General features: G+C 34.1%; 1 protein-coding gene across 3 annotated transcripts in view; it reads left to right on the top strand.

The window, feature by feature from the left end:
• SLK (STE20 like kinase) overlaps positions 1 to 27,126 on the top strand; it is a 44,754-nt gene extending 17,628 nt beyond the window's left edge. The window contains exons 4-20 of one of the 3 annotated variants that reach the window (XM_070946220.1): positions 1,172 to 1,220; positions 1,806 to 1,955; positions 4,784 to 4,856; positions 5,063 to 5,257; positions 5,520 to 5,601; positions 7,666 to 7,794; positions 8,911 to 10,347; positions 11,408 to 11,538; positions 11,818 to 11,941; positions 13,181 to 13,360; positions 17,370 to 17,441; positions 21,804 to 21,933; positions 22,396 to 22,520; positions 22,628 to 22,816; positions 23,175 to 23,300; positions 23,851 to 23,964; positions 25,008 to 27,126. In XM_070946220.1, the coding sequence (XP_070802321.1) occupies positions 1,172 to 1,220; positions 1,806 to 1,955; positions 4,784 to 4,856; positions 5,063 to 5,257; positions 5,520 to 5,601; positions 7,666 to 7,794; positions 8,911 to 10,347; positions 11,408 to 11,538; positions 11,818 to 11,941; positions 13,181 to 13,360; positions 17,370 to 17,441; positions 21,804 to 21,933; positions 22,396 to 22,520; positions 22,628 to 22,816; positions 23,175 to 23,300; positions 23,851 to 23,964; positions 25,008 to 25,154 (3,453 nt within the window). In that variant the 3' untranslated portion in view covers positions 25,155 to 27,126. Of the gene's footprint in view, positions 1 to 1,171; positions 1,221 to 1,805; positions 1,956 to 4,783; positions 4,857 to 5,062; positions 5,258 to 5,519; positions 5,602 to 7,665; positions 7,795 to 8,910; positions 10,348 to 11,407; positions 11,539 to 11,817; positions 11,942 to 13,180; positions 13,361 to 15,186; positions 15,280 to 17,369; positions 17,442 to 21,803; positions 21,934 to 22,395; positions 22,521 to 22,627; positions 22,817 to 23,174; positions 23,301 to 23,850; positions 23,965 to 25,007 lie in introns of all 3 variants that reach the window. The other 2 variants (XM_070946219.1, XM_070946221.1) reach the window with 2 other exon arrangements.
• The last annotated feature ends 288 nt before the right edge of the window (positions 27,127 to 27,414 follow it).

Consider the following 27,414-nt stretch of genomic DNA (forward strand, 5'->3'; position numbering starts at 1 on the left):
TTAACTAGTCTGAAAGACACTAAACTAGGGAGAAAGAAGAAAACTAAGCATAATTGATTGCTGATTACTAAGGCAAGTCAGACTGGGTGACCTCAGTAGCTCAAAAAAACCATACTCTGTTCTATTCATTAATCATGTCCTGGCTTAATTTCATCTAATAAAAGAAATACAGATGCCAGGCTGCATGACTCTCTTCTATTTAATTCTCAATAGAACAAATTTGGAGAAATGAGCAGCTCTTAAGAATACGTTTTCAACTAGTTCATCATATTCAACGTTTTCAACTAGTACACGTTTTCAACTAGTACATCATATTCAAGATTCACACCACATATCATCCAAATGCATCCATTATGTTTAATATATTCTAAGACATAATTATGATCCATTTTAATTTTTGAATTACAGCAGATTTGGGCCTTTTAATGAAATTAACCAAATTTATTAATTTCCTCAAAGTTTAATGGAATAGCAGTTACCATTGATTATTATTGACAAATTCTATTATTATAGCAGATAAAATGTTTTTATTTGTTGATTTTTCTTTTAATGGAATAACATATTCACCATAGTCATTTGATTTAAATTTATGTTCTCTCTGGAGAAATTACAGCAGCACTTGCCCAGTGAAAATGTTTGAATTCACTGCTTACTAAACAACAGACAACTTATTTCCATAATTAAACCAGCATTATAGCTAACAGAAACATATCACGTTGTCTCATTAAGTCTGTCTAATCATTGAAAAAATAGTAAAAGAAACTAATAACACCTCAGAAGTAGAGATGTACAAAACATTTTGATTCAGAATATCTGAAAACAATTTCAGGATTTGACGATAGCTGTCCTGTTCTCATGGAAAGTATTCTGGTGTTGATCCTATCATATTGAAGATGTTCCAGACTTAGGGCAATCTTAAGAAAAGAGCAATTTTAGGCAGAGAATATTCCAGTAAGGTCAGAACATTTTCTAGGAAGGCGGAACAACCTCTTCAAGCTTGAAGCAACTCTTTCCAACTAAAAGTGGGCATTTTGAGTTAAAATGTTTCACATTCAAACTGTTTTGCACACTTCTAACCAGAAGTTTAGTATAGGTGGTTAAGCTTAATTCCTGTTCCTCAATAAGCCAGTTTGGAAAGTAAACATCTATATTACTTCCTTTAAATATGCAGATCCTCATTGAGTTCTGTGCTGGTGGTGCAGTTGATGCAGTAATGTTGGGTAAGTACAACATTCAAAATGTTGGAAAAATAGATAATTTCATTGGTAGTTTCTGTTATTTTTAGACTATGAATACATTAATGCCTAGCATTTTTTTGTATAATTTACAGAGATAGAATGCACATGAGTGCACAATGTTAGACTATGATTTTAAGTAATTTAATTTTAAAACCTATGTGTGATGGTAGTGAGAAAGATATTGGGTGGTTGAAGAGATACTGCCTAAGGAACAGATAAGACACAATAGAATCTGGACTGGTTAGGGGGCAGGGCAAGAGGTTCAGAAGGGGCCCTTCCTGGTTTCTCAGGCTGTAAAGGAGCTGGTGGGAGAATATCATTTGCAAATTTGCAACATTTTGTTAATGTAGCTTTACAATAAAATTATAGATTATTGCTTATTTGGTCATTTTTCCTGCTTGGTCTATCTGGTAAAGCTATTTCATTTTAATGTTGAAATCTATATAATTTATTTTGGATCTTTTGACCTGGCAACACTCCTACCCCAACCCCTGCATATTTTACTTTAATTATCAAGATTTTTGACAAAAGAAGATATTTAAATGCAAGAGTATGCTTTTCCTGTAGAACTGGAAAGACCACTGACAGAGCCACAGATCAGGGTAGTTTGCAGGCAGACACTTGAGGCGCTGCATTATCTGCATGAAAACAAGATCATTCACCGAGATCTAAAAGCTGGCAATATTCTTTTCACTTTGGATGGAGATATTAAACTAGGTGAGTATTCTATTTCTTAAAATAGAGAATTACATTGTTTTAATATAAGTGTAGTATCAGTAATAGTTTCTCAATAAATATAGACAGCTATTTCTAGGTCATAGGATCTTAATTAGTAGATCTGCTTTAGCTGATTTCAATTTCAAAGAAAACTTTTCTTCCATTGCATGAAGTACCTTATTACAGATTGTGCCAATAGAAGATACTATATGTAGCTCAGGCTTGAACTGTGGGGTCCTTGGTGCTTTCTGAGCATAGTTGTTTGTTTGCAGACATTTTGTTGCCCAACTAGATAATATTTTCAATGCTAAAAAGAAATGCGGTTTGCTTTCTGTTTGTATGCAATAGCTTACCCTGTCAGTGTTGGTAGAGGAGGTGTTTTCTCATTTGTAGTTCCTTGATTAGGGTATTGTTTACTTCTTGATTGTCTGGTGTCAATCCCTGCTTTTAATGTTGTTTATCTCTATGTGCCTATTGATTTGTCTGAGTTGCTAGTTTCCAGGAATTCCCTAGTGATTTCTTTTATTTAGCTTGGTGTAGGATGCTCAGTTTCCTAGTTTAAAGTATGTTGAGTCTGTCCATATGTTGTGAAATTCGGGAATTTTCTCATGTCTTTTGACAGCTCGTAGGTGCTCATGCATATACTCTGCTAATTTTCTGCATGTTTGTCATACATAGTATTTGTAACAGTCCTTACCCTGTATGTTGTAGTTCAGTGGTCATCAACTGGGTCCGGGAAAAATTTTTGGTGGTCCGCAGTGCACCTGAGTGGAGGAGCTGCTCTGGGATGACCAAAGGGCCAGTCTTGTGAGTAGAGCTCTGGAATATGGGACCAGTCAGGCAGCTTGTGGTGGGGCTGGAAATCTCCATCCTAGAGGGTGGTATGTGCAATGTACAACTTTGCAGGTGGTACAACGTGCAAGGAGTAGCGCCGTCAGAACAAGGTAATGGTGCTGTTGCAGCAAAGGAAGGGCAGCAGCGCAGGTAGGCCGAAGCAATGGGTGTCGGCAACCCTCAGTTCTTTCATCCCCCTGCTGTGGCTCCCTGTTGGCTGAACCCACCAGTGGCTGGCCCCGCTCCTCACCCTCCCCTCCCAGTTACTCTTTGCCTGGCCTGAGAAGTAAGGGCGGGGGATGGAGATTCGCTCCATATTCCAGAATGGGAGCAAAGCACCTCTGTACTTGCTTCATCTTTTGCTGGGTCTTACGGGGGCTTCTTCCAGCCTTTGTTGGTGCTATGCGGACCTTTGTCGCTCAGGAAGACACGTGACTTGCTCTCTGCCTTGCGCAGCACAGTTAAATTTTGCGTGCTTCAGAATATGGGAGACAGCATCCCCTCCTCTTTCTGGAGCTCATTACGATGTGGAGCATCGGCTGCAGCTGGGCCAAGCCATTGTCTTGGGGTGGAGAGCAGGTCGTGTGTCTCCCCAAGCGACCAAGGTGCATCCAGTATGAACAGAGGCCAGAAGTGTCCATGAGACCCAGAGAGTGCCAGAGAATCAGAATGAGAGAGATAGACAGACAGAAAGAGAAAGACGGAGAGAGAGATGAGGGAGGGAGAGATCTGTTTCTCATAGAAAACAAAACAACAGGAGCCATAAAACCTGGTTAGGCGTGGCTGGGGGGGGGTCATGTGACTGGGTGGAAGTGAGTGATGTTGAGTTGGCCACACCCATCCAGGTTTTGTGACTCCTCGTTTTATTTTCTGTGGAAAATGGGTCCAAATGGCTCTTTGAGTATTTAAAGTTGCAGAAACAGTCGGCCAAGCTAAGTGCCTGAAGGACCCCGTCCCATCACTGGGAGTCTAGGTGCTTCAGCGAGCAGTGCGCTAGATTCATATTAGTGGTCCAGGGGATTTAAAATTATGAATTAGTGGTCCGGGGGATTTAAAATTATGAATTAGTGGTCCCTGAGGTCCGAAAGGTTGGTAACCCCTGTTGTAGATGACTCCTGTTTTTAATTCTTGGGTTGCTGGGTCTTTTCGTTTACTTCAAATGTTTTAAAGGGCTTTGGTTGGTTTGTATGCTATGATGATGCTATGTGGTTGTAGTACTTTCTTGGTTGTTCCTCAGGTACCATTTAAATCCTGAAATTGTCATCTTAATGAAAATTGCTTTCCTGCCATACATGCTTATGAAATTCTATCAAAAAACTATGGTCAAATGTATCACACTCATACTTGCTTTTTATTGTAATGTCTTGCAGTTATAGATATAGGCTTGATGATTTGCTTTTATGTTTTGATAGCATTGCTCTTTAGAGCCACCCTTAGTCTGGGAAATTGTGGCAAAAATATTGTCCAATGTATTTATTTGATATTTTTGAGCATTCTTTTCCCCCTCCTTTCTTCCCTTCTTCCTTTTATTTATTTATTTATTCTCTTTTAATTAGCATTCTAATTTACATTTAATATAGTGTGTGTGTGTGTGTGTGTGTGTGTGTGTGTCAAAAATAGCAATAAAAGTTGATCTACTTATCTTAAATCTTTTGACAAGTTACACTGAATCTCACTTTAAATCAACATAAAGGATATACATGTCATTTGTCTTTTTTTTTTTAATTTTATACCAATTAGTAAAAATATATGTATTGAAAATAACTTTTACTTATGAGATATTGACATGTTTTTTTAAATGTTAAATGCATGAAGTAATTGTTCCAAATATATATCTTGGAACAAAATGGAAACATTAAAATGGAATCAGGAGATAGCTAAGAATGAAACAATGTTTTCTCATTTGGGAATGTAGGAAACAAAGCAGATAGCTTTGGAACATACATGCAAATTGCTATGTGTGATTCTAAATCAATGTTTTTCATTTGTTGAAGCGGATTTTGGAGTATCAGCTAAAAATACACGTACAATCCAGAGACGAGATTCTTTCATTGGCACTCCATATTGGTAAGCTATGTTATAGCCTTTTGAGGATAAGCTTTATACATATAACTTTGTATACTTTTAGAGCTATATAAAATAAGAAAAATGACGACATTCTTCAAGTAATGATAACATAAACAATAGTGACGTTACATTCCTTAGTTCTTGAATTAGGTCTTAGCTCAGGCCTTATTTATTGCTAACTATGTGGGTTTTTTTTCTTACCTTAGGATGGCTCCTGAAGTGGTCATGTGTGAGACATCTAAAGACAGACCTTATGATTATAAAGCTGATGTTTGGTCTTTAGGTGTCACTTTAATAGAAATGGCTGAAATAGAACCACCTCATCATGAATTAAATCCAATGCGTGTTCTGCTGAAAATAGCAAAGTCGGAACCACCTTCGTTGGCACAACCATCAAAATGGTTATTTTTCTCTATTTATTTATTTATTATCAGCATTAGAATAAACTGACAAAAAGAAATACTTGCTCCAAAGTTGACAATAATGTTTCACAAAGGCATCTTAAGCCTATATTCTAAAGTACTTTAATAAAAGAAAACTGCCTATTCTATATGAATGGAAATATTATTAATTATTTACATTTTATTTCCACCATTATTTATAATTAACTTATAACTATAAATTTTATCTTTACAACTTAACAATTTAATTGCTTTTATGTAGGTCTGCTGATTTTAAGGATTTCTTAAAGAAATGTTTGGAAAAGAATGTAGATGCCAGATGGAACATTGCTGAACTTCTGCAGGTATGAAGAATGAAATATTTTACTGTTTGGACTTCTGTTTTCAAATCATAGAGAATTCAGAAGGAGCAATTGAAGACGTAAATATGCTAAAATGTAAAATGTTTAATATTGTAATAGCATCCACCAGGGAAATACAAATCTGAAGCGCTGGTAATGTATACTCTACTCCTGCAGCTAAATGATAACAAAACCAATTAAGAAATGCAATAATAGTTATAGTCAAATGTACAAATAACACTTTGCTTTAAAATTTAATTAAATGTCCATATGAAGAAAAACAAGATAGGACCAATCAAACCTTTCTCACGTAGTGGTATGCAAAAAGGGCAGAATTGTATTCATTTCCAAGCTGAGCTGAAATTAACACAGGTTAATTTAGGAGGGAATTGTTTATTAATTTTGGCTGTATTTTTATGTTTGATTTCACTACTATGATCTAAAAGGGTTAGGTTTCATATTTACAAGGATAATCTGTAAATTAGGCTTGCAGGAATTTCTAGGTATAACAGCCTTTAGAACAGCTTTGAAATCTTTGAATTTAGGCGAAATGTTTTGAGAAAATATATCCAAATACAGGATTTCTAATGCTAATCAAGTAGGGTTGAATGTTGTTCAAGAAACTAGAGTACTTATAGATCTCATTCATAATTGTGAAATTGAATTAGCCTATGACTTTCTTTCTTTCCAAATTATTGGCTTAAAGATAAAATATATCCATAAATGAAACCATGCAGAAGACAATTTTCCAGAAAAATATTTTTTTATATATTTTTGAATATACATCAATATCATTATATGAACAGTGAAGCATTTAAATATCATTCATTTAAATACATATAATAGTAATATTAATAATATTTGTTACATTAATCATACTTATGTAATTGTGATATTATTATACATATTTGTATTAGTGTTCCTTTATTGTTTAGTTGTTCAGTGATTTTGTGTGCCATTCTAATAACAACCACAATATTATTTAAACATACATAGTGATACTATCTTTCAACATCTAATCTTTACATCTAGCCAGAGATGAAATGTTCCCGGTTCGGACCGGATCGCCTGATCTGGTAGCGATGGCGGCGGGTGATTCGGAAAACCGGTAGCAAAAATCCCTGCGCCCCGCGCGATCATCAGAGGCTGTTTTTTTACTTTTAAAACCATTTTGTCTACAACCACTTCAACCGAAAAAATACTTTTAAAAGTAAAAAAAAAAAAAGCCTCTGATGATCACACGGCTCAGCTGGGATCATCAGAGACTTTTAAAAGCATTTTTTCTACAACCTATTCGGCCGAAGAGGTTGTAGGAAAAAAAATACCTTTAAAAGCCTCTGGCGATCCCAGCTGACTTGCCTAATTGTCAGAGGCTTCTGAAAGCATTTTTTTCTGCAACCTCTTCGGCCGAATTATTCACCCCTTTGACAAGCATTTCAAAGAGTCTCTTTTCCAGGGTTTATTTTCTTTGGGGTTAGGTTCTAGGTAAAAAAAATCACTGTTCCAATCACTGTTCATCTACACCACTCCAGCACATTCTTTGTTTCTTCAGCTGCCCCAGCTTCATGGCAGCCATAATGGCTGCCTCTCCTTTTCGTCATTGGATGGGAGGGAATCCCTGGGTCCAGCTGGAGAGCTGCCGCTCTCCACGACCTACAGGGTGCCCCTCCTTTCTTTGTCGCCCCTATAGGATGAATTTAGCCCCTTGGGGTCCCTTCAACGAAGAGGATTTGGCACAAGTTTGCTATCTCCGCACATCCGATCTTGCCGCGATGTCAAACCGGAAGTCCAGAATAATAATTTCTGCTTTGTGCTTGCAATTTAGTTTTCTTAAGCAGAAATAAATAGAAACACATGTAGACTTCCAAATATAAGAAGCTACTGAAGAATAGAAAGGTTTTTTTAAAGAAAAAAATTGTTTAGAATTTTATACAAGAAGTGTTCAGTGGAAAAATGAGTTGTAAGCCTTTTAATAAAAACCTGTGTTTTTACTTTTCTTGCATCAAATTTTTAATTTTAAGTTAAAGCCTTTTAATTTTGATTAAATTCTATATGACTTTTTTCTAGCACTCATTTGTTACTGTAACTTCTAATAAACCAATCAGAGAGCTGATTGCAGAAGCAAAGGCTGAAGTCACTGAAGAAGTAGAGGATGGAAAAGATGAAGATGAAGAGGAGGAATCCGAAAATTCTCTAGTAAGAAATTTAAAATGTGTACATTAAAAAGAAACTTTGCACTGCAAGCCTAGTGTATAAATTATGTTAATTTTTGTTAATGCAAAATTTTTATTACACTGTTAAATTAAGAGAAATATATTTACTGTAATTTAACCTAAAATATTGTCCAGCTTTCTAGTATAAATGCTAAGTAACAAGTAGTTTAAATAGCAAACTGGACCTGGACCAATTTATAATATACTGTCATTTGTTAAACAGTGAATTTCTATTAACAAGTAAGCTTTCATACTAAAATAGATTACATTATTTACATAATATAAATATCGCACGCACATGCACATACACAGACACACACCACACACACACTATATATATATATATATATATATATATATATATATATATATATATATATATATATATATATATATAAATCTATTTATACTATTATTTAATTATATATATAGGAACAGTGCAACCTGTATTTTGGAACTCTATTCTGTTCTTCAAACAAGACCAGTTGAGTTTAGTTTTTGATTTCTCCTATGTTGTTTTGAGTGTTCTGATGTTCCTCCAAAGCATAAGAATTTTTAGATTTCATTAGCAATAAAATGGCAGGTACAACTTCCATTCCTGTTGCAGTCGATCAGAGCTAGTTGAATGGGTGTCAGTTAAACGCAGTGGTATGATGGATGGCCAATAAATTTAATAAATAAAATAAAATAACATATTTTGGTCCTATGTAATCTTGTACCTATGGGTTCTAAACTGCATTTATTTTAAAGAAAGTTGCCAAATTCAGAAGTGTACAGTGTGCTTATTTATTGATTAATTAAATTTTATATAGCCGTCCATCTCATTGAAGGCAGATGCTGTAATGCGGAAGTTTTTAGCTTGCACATTTAAAGACAATATCTTTCTGTCAGCTATGCATATAGATTCCCAGATTCAAAGAAAATTTGGATTACACAAGGTGCATATTGGAAAGAAGTCTATCCAAAGAAGTTGTTCTATTATAAATTCTATATACTGTTATTACAAATTCTACATAATCTTAACTTCAGTAATAGGGTGAATATTTAAAATTGAAGTAATTACATGTACAACTAATAATGATTTCAATATTCATTTTAGCAGTTACCTGCAAATAAGCGAGCCTCATCTGACCTCAGTATTGCCAGCTCAGAAGAGGATAAGCTTTCACAGAATGCATCTATGCTGGAATCTGTTTCGGAGAGACTAGAGCATTCATCCATGGAAGAGACAAGTACTAATACAATTGAAAAAGAAAAGATAAGTATGGAGCCTGCCAGAAATGAAGATGAAGTATTCACAGAAAAAACAAATGATGCCAAGCAGAGCCATATTGAAAAAGGAGAGAATGAATTGGCATTACAACATGAAGTTGAAGAAGCAAAAAAGAGTGAAAATTCTGATCAAAATGTAATATTGAATGAAGACACTAAAGCACAGAAAGAAGAAAAAGAAAGCAATACAGTATTATCCATAATAAATGTTAAGCCTTATCTAAAAGCAGAAAAAGAAAATGCTTTGTCAAACGAATCATCAGTTGAGAACAGAAATAAAATTAGTCTTGAAATTGAAGCTCGCAGTGCAGAAATTAGAGAAACAATTTCTAAGGAGACTGATACGCAAGAAGAAAAGCAAAGTTTCATAGTCATCCAGGAAAACAAAGCCGCGGAGGAAATGTCAACAGAAAAAAATAAAGCAATTAAGGAATTACAAGGAAATGAAAAATGTGAAGATGATGTTCTGAAAGAAATTGAAAACCAAAAACATGAAGCAAATGCCAATATGGAAATGACAGATATAGAAGAATCGTTTGATAAACAGCAGAAACCAATAAAAGAAGATACCAGTAGTGCTCAAGAGGGAGATATTACTACCAAGGTTCAGATCACAGATTCAATTAAAGTGATTGAAAGCAGCCAACAGCCAACAGAGGATGCTCAGGGACAAATTACTTCTGAACCAACTTTTATTCAGAATGATGTGGATATTGATCAGCAACAGATAGTGGGAGATTATGACGATTCTAACCAGAGAAGCACCTCAAAGGAAACTGTGGTCAGCATTGCAAAAAAAATGGAGGTCATGAAACAGAAGCTGGGATCGGATGATGCTATACATACTGAAAAACAAAAGACAACTGAAGAAATCGACACAAAAAATGAGGTTTCTGGTGATAAATTAGAGATCAGAGCTGAAGAAAACCACAAGAATAATTTTCAAATAAGCACAGATCCTGAGGTGGTTTCCAGTGATTTACCTATTAAAAATCGTTTTGAAGATACAGTGAAACAACCTCTTGAACATGAGGCATCTCCAGTACCAAGTATTAATGTTAGCTGCGTAGAAAATGAGACGGAAGATAAATCAAAGAATCAGAATAATATTAAACATACACAATATCTTGATCCTGAGACTACTAAAGAAAATGATACAGATTCAGGCACTGGTTCTACAGCTGATAACAGCAGCATTGATTTAAATTTGTCAATTTCCAACTTCCTTACTAAAAACAAAGATAGTGGATCAATATCTTTACAAGTAAGTGTGGTAATTTAAAATTAAGCCCTATGTGAATTTGAATGGATGCAAATTATAGACTGAGGGTCCCTTCTCTATTTACTATAACTACTTACAAATTTCCATATTACTGTGTCCTTAGAATGTTATAAGTTCTGTATTTCTGCATAGTCATGTTTTCTTTTAATGCAGTATATCAACTATGGTCTCTTAGTCCAAATATTTGTATGATACTTTATATAAAAAATGAATTCTGAATATGGAAAGAATTACTGTATTACAAAAATCTAAAGGCTATGGTTCCAATCATATTTAGTTTAGGTTATAATTGGACAATTTATGTTTAATCTGTATATAATGTCTCTTATGTGGTATTATTTGATTTTTAATTTCTCCTGTAAAATGGAGATCCAATTATCTACATACATAGATATCCCTGTAGTCTTCTCTTTCTGAATCAGCAGTGTTATGGAAACTGCAGAAACTGAGTGAGAAGTAGCAAGCAAAGTAAACTAAAAGCAATAGATAAAGAACAGATATAAGGGAATTTACTTATGCCTTTACCATACCTACCACCTCATACCCTTCCACCCTTGCAAGTATCCTCTTTCTGCTGTGCATATATGCTAATTTATACTCTCCTTTTTCTTTTTTTTTTAAGTTCTTGCCTCTGTCTTTTTGATGATTTTAGCAAGTCCATCCAATCACAACTTGCTTGGTTTTCCTTTTTCTCTTAGCTTGTTCATTCTTCCTTCGTATGTTTAATTTACAGTTTCAATCTCATTCATTATTTCTCTATGAGCACTAGAAGATTTACTTAATAAGTGATATAGTTAGCTAATAGTAGATATTTATAAGGGTTGATACAGGTATTTTTACTGTACATAGTAATTATTTAAGAAATTATTGCCATCTTATTCATATGTTCAGAAATATAAATACAGGAAATATCTACTTGAAGAAATGAATTTCCTTAAAGGAAATATATTAAAACACATTTGATTTAATCTTGGTTATAAAAAGAATAACTTGAAACCATATTTTAAAGAGATCAAAATACAATGAGTCATCTTTTATTTAGGAAACCAAAAGACATAAGAAGACTTTAAAGAAAACTCGGAAATTCATTATTGATGGTGTAGAAGTAAGTGTGACTACTTCAAAAATAGTCACTGACAGTGATTCTAAAAGTGAAGAACTTCGGTATCTTCGGTGAGTTAAAATATCAATTTCAAATGAGAGAGAATCATTATCTCTAATATATTCACATATGGATTCACAAACATAGAAATATGCACATACACATACACACACACACACACATATACTGTGGACTGTAATAGACTATAAGAAATAATTTGCATTATCTTAGTCTTATAAAATGCAGTAGTTCAATTCCACTCCTCAGTTATTAGTCATATTACTTCAGAATTCTAATTTCACTTTGGTTACTGATGACTCTAAAATTGTTTTCCTCTTCCTTAATGTCAGTCGTCAAGAATTACGGGAGCTACGCCTTCTCCAAAAAGAAGAACAACGAGCTCAGCAGCAACTCAGTAATAAGCTAGCACAACAACGAGAACAGATGTTTAGGCGCTTTGAACAGGAAATGACAGTAAGATTCCAGTTTCCTGCTGCTATTATATTTTTGGGCAAGCTCAACATTTTCTGTTTAGTGCTTTGTGATGAAACAGTAGATTATGACATTCCACTAAAGTAAAAAAAATAACTATGCCTCCTTATAAAGGGCAGGAAATCTAATTGGTAGAAGAAAAGGAATGGAAAAGGAGATAGTTATAATGAAAAGAATAAAATACAAGTGGGTCTTGTGATAAAGTAAATTGTCATTTTGAAAATAAGCATAGGGTTTGTACTTTTAAAGAACTTAATCCAATATTATCTGTTCATACAGTGCTACTGCTAAATAGAGTCTTGATTTTTATGAAGAAGTGGTCCTTAAATGAAAGTAGGAACATAATAATGTGCATAATGCTACACTCCCATATGATATATGCCACAGGAAAAGTGCTAGAGAATAGAGAAGATAATATCAGTATTATAAAAACGGGGGTAAATGTAGCAACATTTCTTCAATAATATAAAAACTATAGCGTTTTTATCTTAAAAATAAATTTAGAAAAAGTACACGACCTGTGACCAAACAACTACTGTTGTTGTAAATATTTTAGCTCTATGATTTTAAAATGGGGAGGGATAAAATCATTTCAGAATTGCTTGACCTTAATGAAGAAATGTATGTTTTTGCATTTCATATTCCCCATCTTGCTGAGTAAGAGATTTAATTCTGCTGATTCAGTTCTAAATATGCTAATGGTTTCAGCAAAATCTAGAAGAAATTTTTATTAGAATCACTATTTTATTGAATTTAAGTACTTGAATTTAATTACTTATACAAATGAGTTAAGGCAGAGAAAAAAATGCCTTGTTAACAGATGATGTTCTCTCCCCTTCCATTTACAATCTATCACTTAATAAACATTTTACAAATTTAATGATTCAAGCAGTTACCAGAGATTACTATTTTTCATGAAATTCTTCTGTTTTGTCTTAAAACTTCTTTCAGAAGAGTATATCAGAATGTATTGGTTCTGTTTTTATATTTAAAGACTGCCTAAATATTTAAAATAATTGTGTATAGGAAAGAAACTGCATTCTCATTCTATGTGCCATCCCCAGTCTTATCTTTGTGCCTGATGTGAGAGTCAACAGTATTGGGGGGGGGGAGGCTGGGTTGGGAGCATTCATGATACATAAAAATTCCAGGTTGAGCCTTCTCGTGACTCCACCCCCTGGTTCTGACTTTTTCTCCTACATATTGCTCTTATTTTTTTAGAGCAAGAAGCGACAATATGACCAGGAAATTGAAAACCTAGAAAAACAGCAAAAACAGACAATAGAGCGCTTAGAACAGGAACATACAAATCGTTTGCGTGATGAAGCTAAGCGCATCAAAGCAGAACAAGAAAAAGAATTATCCAAGTTTCAAAATATGCTGAAAAACAAAAAGAAAGAGGTAAAGCCTTTAAATAATTTAGAAAATATGGTAAATGCTTTTGGTCTTAGTGATGTTTACATTTTCATTCCATATGTTATAATTGTGCATACACACTCAATGCACATAAGGTCTGCAAACCTTATTTTCAGTAATAAATTATGATGGGCTTCACTGCGTATTTGGAGTAGTAAAAAGTATTATTTAGTCAAGACCTTTGATAGAATATTTGTGTATGTTATTCATTCAGAATAATTGCTAGAACTATTTGCAGAGAGATCTTGCACGTGTGCTTTTATGAATATTGCATGTGGCTAATTATTAAGATTTTTTCAATTGGCCGCTTTGTAACATAATCACAGGTAAAAGTCATGGAGACTCAATAAATACATCACAACAGAATTTTTAAAATTTTGTGCATGGGTAAGCAGAAAGATTATATCAGAAGAATCAAAAATAATGTGCTGTAGATGTGTTTTTTCCTCTCAGATTACCAGACATGCAATATAAAACAGTTTTACATTTCAATATAATTGTGGTAGAAAAATTGCAGAATTGATATCTCTGCATGAAATAGAAAAGGGATTGTTATGCAGTATGTTACTAGAATAATTTTTAAAATTGAAATAGTGGTTAAATTTACCATTTTGGTTTTATTTGGACATAATCCAGTTTAAATGGTAAGAAATTCTCGGTCTCAAGCAATTTAAAACTCAGTATTAAAAGGAGGCCAAAATTATGCAAAATGAAGGAATTGTATCTCAGATCTTATTTTCTGAATTTTGTTGATTGTCTGACTCATTAATATTTCACTTTTTTATTACCATTTTTGACAAAACACTTCTTTCCTCCAAAATCCCCCCAGCCTGATGATTACTAGACTATTATATTATTACCTGCAGAAAATAATACTGTATAATCACAGCATAAATTTCTTGCCCCTCTGTTCTGATATATTTTATTTATAATTTGTTTAGTGCCATTGTTCTTATGCTAACTGTTTGATATTATTGCAATATTATTACATCTATTTGTCATTTTTAAAAATTGTTTAATATTAACTTCTTTCTTTTGCTAAATTTCTTGCACTTTGAGTCTCTAATGGTGATTGGATCTCAAAGGGGAAAACTGGTTAAAGTTTTAATACACTCATAGAAACAGGAATAGCATGTGGTGATTTGGGCTTTATTTCCTATGGATGCTTTAAGTTTTAAAAATAGTAATTTAATTTTGGCTAGCTAAACAGTCCATCCATCACAAGTATTTTAATTTGGTTTCTGTACTGAATAAAGGGTTGGACTTGATGGCCTACATGGCCTTTTTAGTTCCAGTATAAAATTGAGTATTTGATTTATTTTTCCAATGATAATATCACTTTTGAGATGATCATGACTTTTCATACAAGTTGTTCTTTTAACAACTATTATCTGTACTTTTTATATGACAAGTGGAGAGGTAGCTGCTCTTGTGTTGTTATTTTATTCCATATGTTTTATTATTTGGAAAAACAAAATCCTTTCTATTGTCATTTCAAAAAGCTTTCTATTTTAATTACTGTCTCTACTGCATAAAAATTGACTATGGAAGCAGTTTATTAGTACTTGGATGCAAACAGAGATTAGTTGTTAGGCTGCTATTGGCATGTGCACTTTTTTTCTGGAATGCAATCAATAAATACTTCGTGCATGTACACTCCTTCCTCCATTTTCTCACAAGCTAACTCTTCCGGCTTTGCATGCATTTGTAACATCTTCTGAATGCTTATTGCTCCTCTTCATTCACCATAAATGCTTGCTGGGGAGAAAAAGGGTTATTTTCCCCACATTCTGCATGCTTGTGCACTGTAGGTTTTTAATGAAGTGGAGAAAGCACCAAAAGAGCTGAGAAAAGAGCTCATGAAACGCAAGAAAGAGGAGCTTACTCAAACCCAGCATGCTCAGGTAACCATAGCAGCTTCCTGCTTCTAAATCCCCCAAACCAGCTTTGTTCGCATTGCTTTAATAGTTTGATAATGATTGGGCATATTTACCTCTGAAGGAATCTATTCATTGGTAAGGATTTCTTTCCCAGAACTGCAGATAAAAGTGTATTAGATTTTAATGTTAAAATAGCAATGTAAAAATGTTTCTATTTAAGAAATATGTAGTTATTTATAGAACAGCATCCAAAGTAATTAAAGTTCAGTTTATGTTGTATATTAAAATGTGTGACATATAAAGTTTACATCTACTTTAACTAAAGCTTTTAGTATCAAAAATAATGGAAAGGTAATTATTATGATTTTGCTTACTCTTTTTTTAATCTCTAATCCCTGCAATCTATAATGCCAGGCAGTGATCCTGGTGTTAATTAGGTGCATTTTTATGAACAAGATAATCAAAGCTTTCTTCCAAATATACTGCTAGAGATGGTATATTTTGATATTTTTGCTGTTTGAAACAAAATTTGCATTGAGATTGCTGTATCTGTAATCCAACTTTTGATGTTAAATAGTAGCTAATATCATTAACTTTACATGTTGAAGAATACTTCTGATACAATTACATGCAATTAGAGTGTTGCTGGCTTGCATACATGTATAGGACAATGGTAGCTTGGCCTGCACTGGTTCCAATGACAGAAGTCCTGAATCCTCTTTCCATAATCTTGGTGCATCTATTTCAAAACTCCTGGAGGCTGTTGATTTGTCAGTAAGCAGGTAAATTTGATCTCTCAGGGAAGCATCTGCCAAAGACTAATTCCTTTTTGCAGAATGAGCACCGGTAGCCCATGAAATTATTATTATATGCAGCAAAGTTGAGTGTTGAAAATAAAACAGGAAAGGAATGAACAGTTCGTTTCTGAAGACCAATTTTCCAGTCAGTTGCTGGAAACCGTAACTCTTACACAATACCTCAGAACAAATTCATGGAAGAAATCTGAATAATTGCAAGTCTGCAACCTAAAACACAATCTCCACTGCAGCTGCCTAGTGTGAGGTCCACATCCACTAGATTCTAGCATGGCTTCTGTTGGCTACATGCATTATCTGGTTGGATAGGTCACCAGATGTTCTTTTCTTCCTTGCAACATCTGGATCTCTCAAAGTGGCTTTTCTCTATATTCATTACATAGACCAATATGATGTTTAAGTTTATATTTTATTTTATTATATATGCTACTTAGTAAATGGAAAGAAAATTTAACTTCCCAGTAGGATCATAATATTAAATAATTATTTACTAAACTTATATGTGACCCAATTCTCCATGATTCTGGGTGGCTCACAAAAACACAGAAATTTCAATAAAATCAATACTTGATTTAAAAGAACAATAAAATATAGCAAATGCAATGAAGTGAAGAACCTCCTTCTCCTCTAAAAGCTTGAAAAGAGTATGAAGACCTGGTGAACAGCTGTGTCTTCACAATAGGAATTGAGGGAATGATAACCATAAAAAACACTCAAGTATTTAGAGCAAGTTAGAGAAAACATAGACATTGCTGAAATCTGTTATACAGCTAGAATCTTCCCATCCCATGCATTGAGCAGAATCCTGCTTTTAATAGGCAATTATTTTTCATAACAGTGTATCATACCTTTTCCCAAACTTTACTAATAATTACTTTTCAATAGATGGTGTACTTGGTAAGTTGTCCTTTTTGTGTGACTGTCTTGTAATTGCAGTCCTTAAATTATTAGAAAAAAGATAATACCTTTTAACACAGTAAGTGAAGTTACGAGGTCTGAATGAGGATGGGTTATTGAGTATTAGGTATAGGAAAATAAATAGTGATGATTATTCTTTTTTCTCATTTAGTCTGTGATTTGTGCCTGCATGCATAAATGCTCATTTGAGACAATAAGTATAAACAGTGCTTCAGAAATACTGTATTATAAATAAAGATGAATTATTTGTTACAACAGTGTCTGGTAAAGAGGTGGTTGCTGAAGTTGTAAGTTCTTTCGATGTTTTACTTCTGTTTAGTGTTGAAATGCTTTGTCTGTGGTTATTTTCACACGGGAAGTACATTGTATTCTGCTCCACAGGCCATTGCTCAGATTATGATTCAGTCATTTCAATTGTCCTCATCTGCTCTCTTCAATGCAGTAATGCAGGATGTAAGTCCATATATCCCTCCCATAAAAAGCATATGACCCCTGTCGTGTTGGCTTTCTTTCTTTTTTCTCTTACATACATGTGCTGTTATTTTTATTTAAATTACTATATAAAACATTAATGTGCACAAAGAAATTAATAGAACAAATTAGACTAATTTTCAGCACATGTGTAAAACTGACCTATTATTGTTCCCTCTGTTTGCTGTGAAACTTGGCTGTTCTTCAGAGTGCTTGTAGATATAATTTGACAGTGCATTTCCTTCTTTACCTAATAACAGTTCTCCTACTTTTTGATTATAGGACAAAGAAATATCCTTATTCCCACCATTTTTGGTACTTTTTCCACCCTTCCTTTTAGATAGTAGTTAGAGGTTTAAGAAGGGCTTGCATCTTATCTGTATATTGCTTTGCAAAACAAAATTTTGACATGGCTTTTTATTCCTGAGCTTTAAAAACATTGCATACTTAGTTATAGGCAATCTCTCTGTTAATATTAGAGAGTTGCATTTATACAGTCAATATTGATCTTCTGTAAATAACAAACAGGTAATCATAAAGTTCTTTTTTTCTGAAGAATTTTAGCAGTTCTGATTATTCATTTGCAGAACTATCTAGTAGATAATGATCATACTTTGATGACATTTACATGTTCAAATGTTTTGCTTAAATGTTTTTAAACTGTTATGGAGAAGTCAAACAAGAGAACTGTAAGGTAAAAGAAATAGCCTTTTTGTGTTAAGTAATTTCAGTTTCAGTTTCTGGTTTGCATTCAAGTTCTACATCTCTTTGTTTGCCATTATTCCATGGCACTCTGTTGCCAATTGTATTTATTGATCCAGAAACATTACAAATTCCTTTAATACGCAGTAACATTTTTACATAAGCTACATAAAAAGCAAGGGTAATAATTTCATATGAAGTATGAGTGGAAACCTGTTCTATTCCAACATCTGTTTCTTAACCATTTCTAGTTGTGGGTGGAATAGTTTTGTAGTAACATTTCACAGGAATGGCATAATTTTTCTGTGGCAGTCTGAAAAATTATGATGTTTGTCTGGGAGAATCTCATATCTGTGATGGCGAACCTATGGCACTCATGCTGGAAGTGGCATGCAGCGTCATCTCTCTGGGCATGCCAGCCATCACCTGTTGCTCTTCCAGGTTCCAGTGTGCACATGTGCGCCGGCCAGCTGGTCTTCGCACGCAAGGGAGCACCAGGAAGCTGAGCTTCCGGTTTCTGGTGCAGTCATGCGCTGATCTTTGCTTGTGCATGCCCACCAGAAACCAGAAGACCAGGTAACCAGTATGCATGTGCATGCCAGAAACAGGAAGCGCAGCTCCCCAGTGCACACATGCACCCCGGGGAACTGCTCTTCCAGTTTCCGGCGCTCCCCTGCACATGCACACACACACACTCCCATTTTGATAGTCAGTGCCAAAAAGGTTCGCCAACACTGTCCTATATATTTTCACAAATATTTTTGAGGATAAGGTCCAAGAAATAATAATGATTTTTTTTTTAAATGTTAAATTTTAATATTTTCTTAGTGTTATATAAAAACGAAGGCAAAATTTCACAAATCATTTGTTAGTTGTTAAAGCAGGGATGTCAAACTCAAGGCCCACAGGCCAGATCCGCTGGCCCACAGGGCCACCCTGGAAACAGCGAAGGACCGGCCTGCAGTACCTCTGTCAGCAAAAGCATAGCTCAGAACAGCCATTTTCACTGGCAGAGGGTTGCAGGAGGTCATCACAGCTGAAAACGGAGCTCGGGAACCCCTTTACTCTAGCAGAGCATTCGGGACACCACAGGTGCCCCCCAACGAGTGATATCAACCTGGCCACACCCACCAGCCCCGAGGTCAAACACAACTCTGATGCGGCCCTCAATGAAATCAAGTTTGACACCCCTGTGTTAAAGTATTAGTCTTGATGGTTGTTGAAGAAATCTAACCAGAATGAGCAAGTATAATTTAAAAGCTTGTTCAATGATAGTTTTTTTTTCTATGACAACAATGAGTGTCACCCAGAGTTGCATTCTAGTTTTCTTTTAAGTGTCACTGGCACTAGGCAATAATGCAATGGAAGCTTTGCAAACTCATTCTGATGTTTCTATAACTGATGTGTTCTATAATTTGGTTTGTGACTGAGGAGACTCCCATAGGTTGAGACTCATAAGTTATATAGTTAACTCTGAGAGGAGATAAACATGGCTTTCCAACATGACTGGCAAAAATTTAGCAATACCTTCAAGGGAAAGGAAGTTTCTAAATTTCCACAGCACATTTCATACCTTACATTAAAAATATTGTGATTATATTTTTGAATATTTGCAATGTAAATGAAGTATTGATATGGAAATACTGGACATTTTAATTTGTTTCCATTCTGTTGGTCTATTAGTAACTTCAGGTTTATATTTTGTCTTGGATTATCTTTGTTGTTTCTAGACTTAGATTATTGCTTTTAATATCTGAACTATCTTTAAATGCTATATCATTTAATAGTATTTTCAACTTAAAATATTGAGTTTCTGAATCAAAAACATGTAATTATGTGTTACTTCTAGGAACATTTGGAGATCTAATTATTTATTTATTTATTTATTTATTTATTTATTTATTTATTTATTTATTTATTTATGTAATTTATATGCCGCCCTTCTCCCATAGGACTTACAAAAACAAAACAAAGAATTACATAAACAATTAAAATCAGTTTAAAATTAAATTAAAATCAATTAAAATTATTAAAATTATTTGAAGTCACCCCTATGGATTCAGCCCATTTGGTGAAAAAGCCATGTCTTCAATTCGCGACGGAAGGAGAGGAGGTCCAGGGCTGTCCTGAGGCCGGTGGGCAGCCCATTCCAGAGGGTCAGCGCTCCCACAGAGAACGCTCTCCCCCTGAGGGCCGCCAACCAACATTGTCTGGCTGACGGCACCCTGAGGAGGCCCGCTCCTCTGTGTAAGCGCACCGGACGGTGGGAGGAAGGCAGGAGATGATCCTGCAGATACCCCGGGCCTAAGCCATCATCATCATCCCACATATTATACATGTTTATAAGCCACTATATAGATCAGGGGATCACATCGTAGACTGTATCATGACATATTGGGCCATATCGTGATGTATTGGGATGTTTTTTTGCCTTTGCGGAGCCAGGATAGGCATGGCCTGTGCGGGCTGTATTTGGCCTGTGGCCGCCAGTTTGACAAGCCTGATATAGATGTTTTAAATAGGTTAAAATCCTGAGGATTTTTAAAAGTTTGTTTTTCATATGAGTTGAATTGTATGAAGCACAACTCTACTTTTGTTTTAAGGTACATTCCCTTACTTTTTCTGAAAACTTCTTAAATGATCCCAGTTCTTTAATTACTGTTAAATACTGTGTTTTACAATGTCACAGCACTATATTTCCAGGGATTAACTACTTGATAATAATATTAATGGAGGCCAAATTTCACTTGGAGAAAACATTGTAAGTCCTATAAACGTCTTATAGAGGCACTTGAACAATTCTGTTCTCTTAAGACTCATAAAAATTTCTCAGCTTCTTCTGCAGTGATCCACAAAAATAACCATCTGAAGATTTTCAGGGCAAAAGGCTGAATTGATCTCAAGAAACCTGTTATGGAGCAGGACTCATTTTTAGTTCACCCCAATTTTTATTGGTCATCTCTTCTCTTATCTACCACACCAATTAAAACTTAGTTTAATTGGTAACTATGACAGCTATAAACACTTGTGTAACATTTTAATAATAATGTTATATGTGAAAACTGAAGGTCCTGATTAGTTCATTGCCATATTTTCAGTTTGTGTTTTTCTTTAGCCATATGACAGCATGAAGCAATTTGCTTGTAAAACCTACAAATACAGATTTCAGATAAATCACTGATTTGGGGAGGAAGAATTAAATTTAACAGGTCATTGTGTGTGTGTGTGTGTGTGTGTGTGTGTGTCTTCGTCCATCCATCTATCTCCATCTATTGGATTGGGTGTTTCAGCTTTAGTATATGAAGGAAGCCCTCTGAAAACTGAGGATAGCATCCATCACCCTTAACCAAGCTTCTCAGACTACAAGTTGCAAAATCTGAAAGGTTCAGCACACCTTCTATAAAATATCAATTAACCTTTAGATAAAATGATGAGTCTGAATCTTAGAAGCGCCCGTTCATAGCCCCATTATTTATGAAACTGTTAGGTGGCCCTCTGTGTATTGTTAATGTCTTTCTGTTAGTGTAACTCTCCTTACACAATGCTTTCGAGACTTCAGTGCTACTTGGAGCTACTGTGGGATGCAAATCAACATTTCTATGAACTCTGTGTAATTACTGAATTTGGACTCATTTTTAACAGGAGCAAGAGTTTGTGCAGAAACAACAACAAGAACTGGATGCATCATTAAAAAAAATAATTCAGCAGCAGAAAGTAGAGCTGGCAACCATTGAACGAGATTGTCTTAACAACAAGCAGCAACTCATGAGAGGTATTTGTTCTTTTTTCTCATAGTTGAACTGAGCCTTTATGAGTTCATTAGGGGCTCCATCCATCCTGTATTGCTGAAAAGTAAACCCCATGAAAATGAGTAAGAATATTTATGGACTGACATCCTAAATTTCTGTCCATTTGATACAAGTGGGAAATCAGGAAAGACTGTAGGTGAACTTTAAATAAAATTCATTCAAATGAAAGTGCTCATTCCAAAACAGAAAAAAATGATGCACAAAATCCTCTTTCAAAGCCGTTTTATTATATGACAAATTTATAGGTGTGTCAGTTTAAGTCTTTGTCGGAAAATATGTTGGAAATTATTCCTTCTTAATACCAATATAGTATTTTACTTGGGATTTTCATTAATTAAATCATTGTATGAAGTGCAGAAGTTGCAGAAGACCTGTTTTGGAGTGCCTTTTTTCAGCAGTCTCAGAAGCCATTTTTTCCATTCTAGCCAGGGAAGCTGCAATATGGGAAATTGAAGAGCGACACTTGCAAGAAAAACATCAGCTGCTGAAACAGCAGCTGAAGGATCAGTACTTCATGCAGAGACACCAGCTGCTTAAACGGCATGAAAAAGTTAGTGTAATTTTAATTTGGGGTTTTTTTTAACCTAATGTTTAGGGAGGTGCCTTTACTATTTGGCTGCCATTCCTTTTAATAATGGACATTTATCTGTTTTTAAGGAAACTGAACAAATGCAGAGATACAACCAACGACTGATTGAAGAGTTGAAAAACAAACATACTCAGGAAAAAGCTCGATTGCCCAAAATCCAGCGTAGTGAAGCCAAAACAAGAATGGCCATGTTTAAGAAAAGCCTCAGAATTAACTCTTCAAGCACTCCAGACCAAGATCGTGAAAAGATCAAACAGGTAAGAATCAATAATATTAATTTAAATTATCTTTGGGAGTGAGCGTGTAAGTTCTGTGAAACTGATAATCTTCTCCAGAATTCAAAAGTATTACATTTAATCTAATAGCAATTTCTATGAAACGCTTGACTTTTGACAGTTTGAATGAATTTGGAACAGTTAACTATTGAAGATTTGGAACGTTATAGGTTTAATAGTTTATGAAAATTGCAAGATACTATAACCCAAATTACCAGAAATTGTTTTGTAAATAGCATGTAACAGGTGCATGTTATTATTATACTGTATATTATGTACCATATGGTTAAATATCAAAGTAATAAGTCTTATTTTAATTTAAATTCTATTTGTGTACAAGTTTGCTGTTCAAGAAGAAAAGAGGCAAAAAAATGAAAGATTGGCTCAACTTCAGAAACATGAAAATCAAATGCGAGATCTTCAATTGCAGTGTGAAGCTAACATTAGAGAATTGCACCAGCTGCAGGTCAGTTATATAAAATGTTGATTGGTTTATAGTACAGATGTGTACTGTTGTATGTTGTGCATGGAATGGTATTTAAATATTATACATCTATAGTGTCATTTATGTAGATTGTTTACATGGAACAAATAGGAATTTGAAAAGGGCTTTTGCAATACTCATCTAACAGTTGACCTGGGAATAAATGTGTTATCTTAAAGCAATAATTCTATGCCACTATTTTCCCAATGAAATGTGAAAGTAGTCAATAAAACATTGTATTAAACAGTACCTAAAAACTCATAATCTGAATGTCACCTCTCATGAACTGATCTTGTTGCAATAGTGTTTTGGATTATTTCTAATAGAGTACTAAACTCAGGTAACTCTACTTTTTATTAGATTTCAATTTAAAATAGTGACAACTGATTTTCCAGTACTTCTCATCTCATTTATGGTCTGAATGGCAGTAACATCCAGACTAAACCTAATTTAAAAAAATTAAGTCAGCGTATACCTGTAACCAAATGGCTATACCATCTGGTTTGATTTACTAACTGATATCCTATTTCAGAATGAGAAATGCCATCTACTTGTCGAACATGAGACTCAAAAACTAAAAGAGTTGGATGAAGAACATAGCCAAGAGCTTAAAGAATGGAGAGAGAAACTAAGACCAAGGAAGAAGGTAAAACTTCAAATTGGGAAATACAGAAATCTAAACAGAATAAAACAGTCAAATATTGATGAGCAACTGAATTTGTTAAAGGACTTAATCTCTGACATTATATAAAATAAACCTCTGGCAACCTCTCTACTTAAAAAACGGGTTGATAACCAGGGCTTTGTATGGGCTCTCCATGGTCAATTGTATGTTTGGTGAACAAATTATTCATATCATGTGTGAAACTTTACATCTGTATAACAAAGATAAGCTTCATGTAAAAATGCAGAACTTTTTTTTGTTTACTTAAATGTACCTAATTATTCTAATTTTGTCATACTGTTTACTGTTAATATTCAGTAGAAAATATTTTTAATCTGCTTTTTCTCTGTAGCTTCTAATGTGGGTATCTATCTATCAATCAATCATCTTATATAATATTTCAACATTTGCACTAGTATGTATATAAAAATGTACACTTTTTCCAATAAGAATCGGAATCAGAATATCAAAACACACTGGATCACTATATAGAAAAACAAATTATTTGAAATGGTGTAGGGTCTCCTGCCTAAGCAGGGGTTTAGAATAGAAGTTCTCCAAGGTCCATTTCAATTCTGTTATTCTATTCTAAATACTTCTCTTCAAGATATAGCAGTTTGTATGTGGTTATCAGCAGTTCAGATTCCTTTCTTTAGGAATGGTTTTTATAAGTTGTTACTACATAGTTTTTACCTTTATATTTTGGTGGTAATTGAACTACAAATTCAGATTAGAATCTTGAGAAAAATATGGAAAGACTTTGGAAGGGAACTGGGGAGGGTAAGCTAGCTTTGCAGATTATGTCTAAATAAGTAGATAACAAGGTATATTAGAAAAAGGATATTTTATGTAAATAATAAAACATACATACATACCTGTGTGTCAAGAAAATCACTAGTGCTCCTACCCCCATTTACTCCTTGATTTAATAAACTATTGTATTAATTCAAGATAGTTTTATACAATGTCTTTTATATACCTAGAAAAATCCTGAAGTTATTTGTTTTTCTGTGTTTAATCACTAGACATTAGAAGAGGAATTTGCCCGGAAACTTCAAGAACAAGAAGTTTTCTTTAAAATGTCTGGAGAATCTGAATGCCTTAATCCTTCAACTCAAAGCCGGATTTCTAAATTCTACCCAATTCCTAGCCTGCATTCCACAGGATCATAACAGTTGAACCTCTGTGAGGTGGCTTTCAGTGTGCTGTTGACATTGGCAGTTTACCATATTCTGTTTCTGTATTTACACACACATACACAACACACAACACATACTCTGTCAAACTTCATCCGCTTTCAGCAAAGACAATCAAGATGTCAGAATTTTCCTTTTTTGCTTTTGCTTTCTTTTGTTGAAATGCTGGAAAACAATTGAAATTAGAAGCACCGAAGGTGTTCTTAAAACAGAATACGGTATAATGTGTTTCAGAAATATATACATGTTTGAAAACTGATCTAAAAACTATATATCCAATATATTTGCACTGGGAAGAAAGCCTAACCATTTAATGATCATCTGCAGTGTCCCAAGATTTAAATACAGATGATTCTTAGACAAAGTCAGTACTGCTAATTCAACCAAATCTTGCTTATGAGGCAACAGCTCTCCAGCCTCATTTTATTCAGTGCCTGAAACAATTAAACATACTGCTCTTTTATAAAAGGTTTGTGATTATCACATAGCAAGCTGTTGATATTAATATAAATGGTTGCTGTTACAGTGACAGTGTTTGTCAAATCCTTAAACTGAGCATTCCTGCTCAACTTTTAAAATGTACAGTTTATAGTCTCTCCCCTCCTCTTCAATTTTCTATTTGGCTAGTAATATTCTACAAAATGAATTGAAATTGTAGAATTTATATCTTTTTAAAAGAAATGCATTAATTTTTACTCCCCTTGAAGCTCTGCATGACCACATGAAAAGCAGGGTTAGATGATCAGAGCAGCATTATCAGATTTCAATGCTGCGAAGTCTTTGACTGCCCTTGTCCTTACAAATTAATGTTTTGATTTCTGGATATGAATGATCTTTTTGTAAAATTTCAGTATGTACATTGAGCGAAGGATTTATGTTAAGTACTAAAACAGTTTAATCTGCTACTTCATTTGCTAAGAAGTAAGTAGATAGTTTATTTCTAAAACTCATAGCTCCACTGTAATTTATTTTCCGTTGGGGATGGGAAACATTTCTATCAGCGGGAAATTTATCTGCATTCAGTAAGGCAAGTTTTCAGAACTGAACCATATCAAAAACTATTGCTTTTGATATGCCAAAATTAAGTTTGTAATATAAGTGTCCTCTATAGCCTAATCCTTTAATAACTAATTTTGGATTATCATCCAAACATTTTCATATTTTGCTATCTTTCATTAAAGGCAAAATTGGTTACCTTTTATACAAAGGAAACAGATTTTTAAAAAATAGAGACTGCCTTAATGGAAATGTGATCAATACTTTGGCTATTGAATTCAGATGCTAAGTTGGCTACTGAATTCAGATGCTAAGTTGATTTTATTCAATTGTTTCAATATAATAAGTATAGGTTGAAGGTGCATATTTTTAGTTAAATTCTGCTCATCGGAAATAATAATTTTGCTTGCAATGTATAGCTAGCCTTAATATCTGATATCTTATTTTATAAATATGTAATGTGCACCAGGTTGTAAATTCTTTTATATGTTACTAGAGTGTTATGTTTGCTGTATTGCATCCTAAAAAAATTTTTTTAGAACTGCATAGATGAAAAAACACACATCAACTTTTACTTTTTTTAAAAAATTTCACCTTGTGAAACAACTAGTACTGACTGTAACATTAAATTATCTGTTTAATCAACATATAAGTCTGCTTTAAAAAATCTAAAGTCCATTGACTCCTTTGAGGAATGTTGTATTTCTGTATTCATTTTCCTTATTTGGGTTTATTTTTTCAGTCATTTCTGGTAGTTAATACATCTGTTTTCTGGAGATAAAACAAAACAAACCTGAATTTGTTCAGAATCAAATAATTGGACAGCATGATTAAGGCAGAATTCTGAAATGTACAAATTGAGGCATTGTTTGCTAATCTGAATGGTTTTCCTTTTGCTGTGTGGTGTTTTGTGGAAGTTTATTAAATACCATCTATATGTTGAACTAGATAATCAACATTTGGATTACATTAATTAATACTGCTTGATATTTTCCCACGTTAATGATTATCTGTGGTGGGGTTTTCTTCTTAGATCTATTTCGATATAGTTACAATTTCATGACATAAATTGGGTTTCAGCTCCATTGACCCCTATTATGATCTTCAGTTGTCTATTTCAGGTCTTTCTTCATTGCCATATGTTTCTTTGACATCATGACAGGAAACCTGGTTTGGATATCAATTTGGACCCATAGTTTCCTATTCTAATTTGAAAAGTTTTCTGTTTTTCACTCAGTGC

This window comes from Pituophis catenifer, unplaced genomic scaffold (assembly GCF_029215685.1).
Source record: "Pituophis catenifer annectens isolate HBS135680 unplaced genomic scaffold, rPitCat1.0.hap2 SCAF_6, whole genome shotgun sequence".
Classification (NCBI taxonomy): Eukaryota; Metazoa; Chordata; class Lepidosauria; order Squamata; family Colubridae; genus Pituophis; species Pituophis catenifer.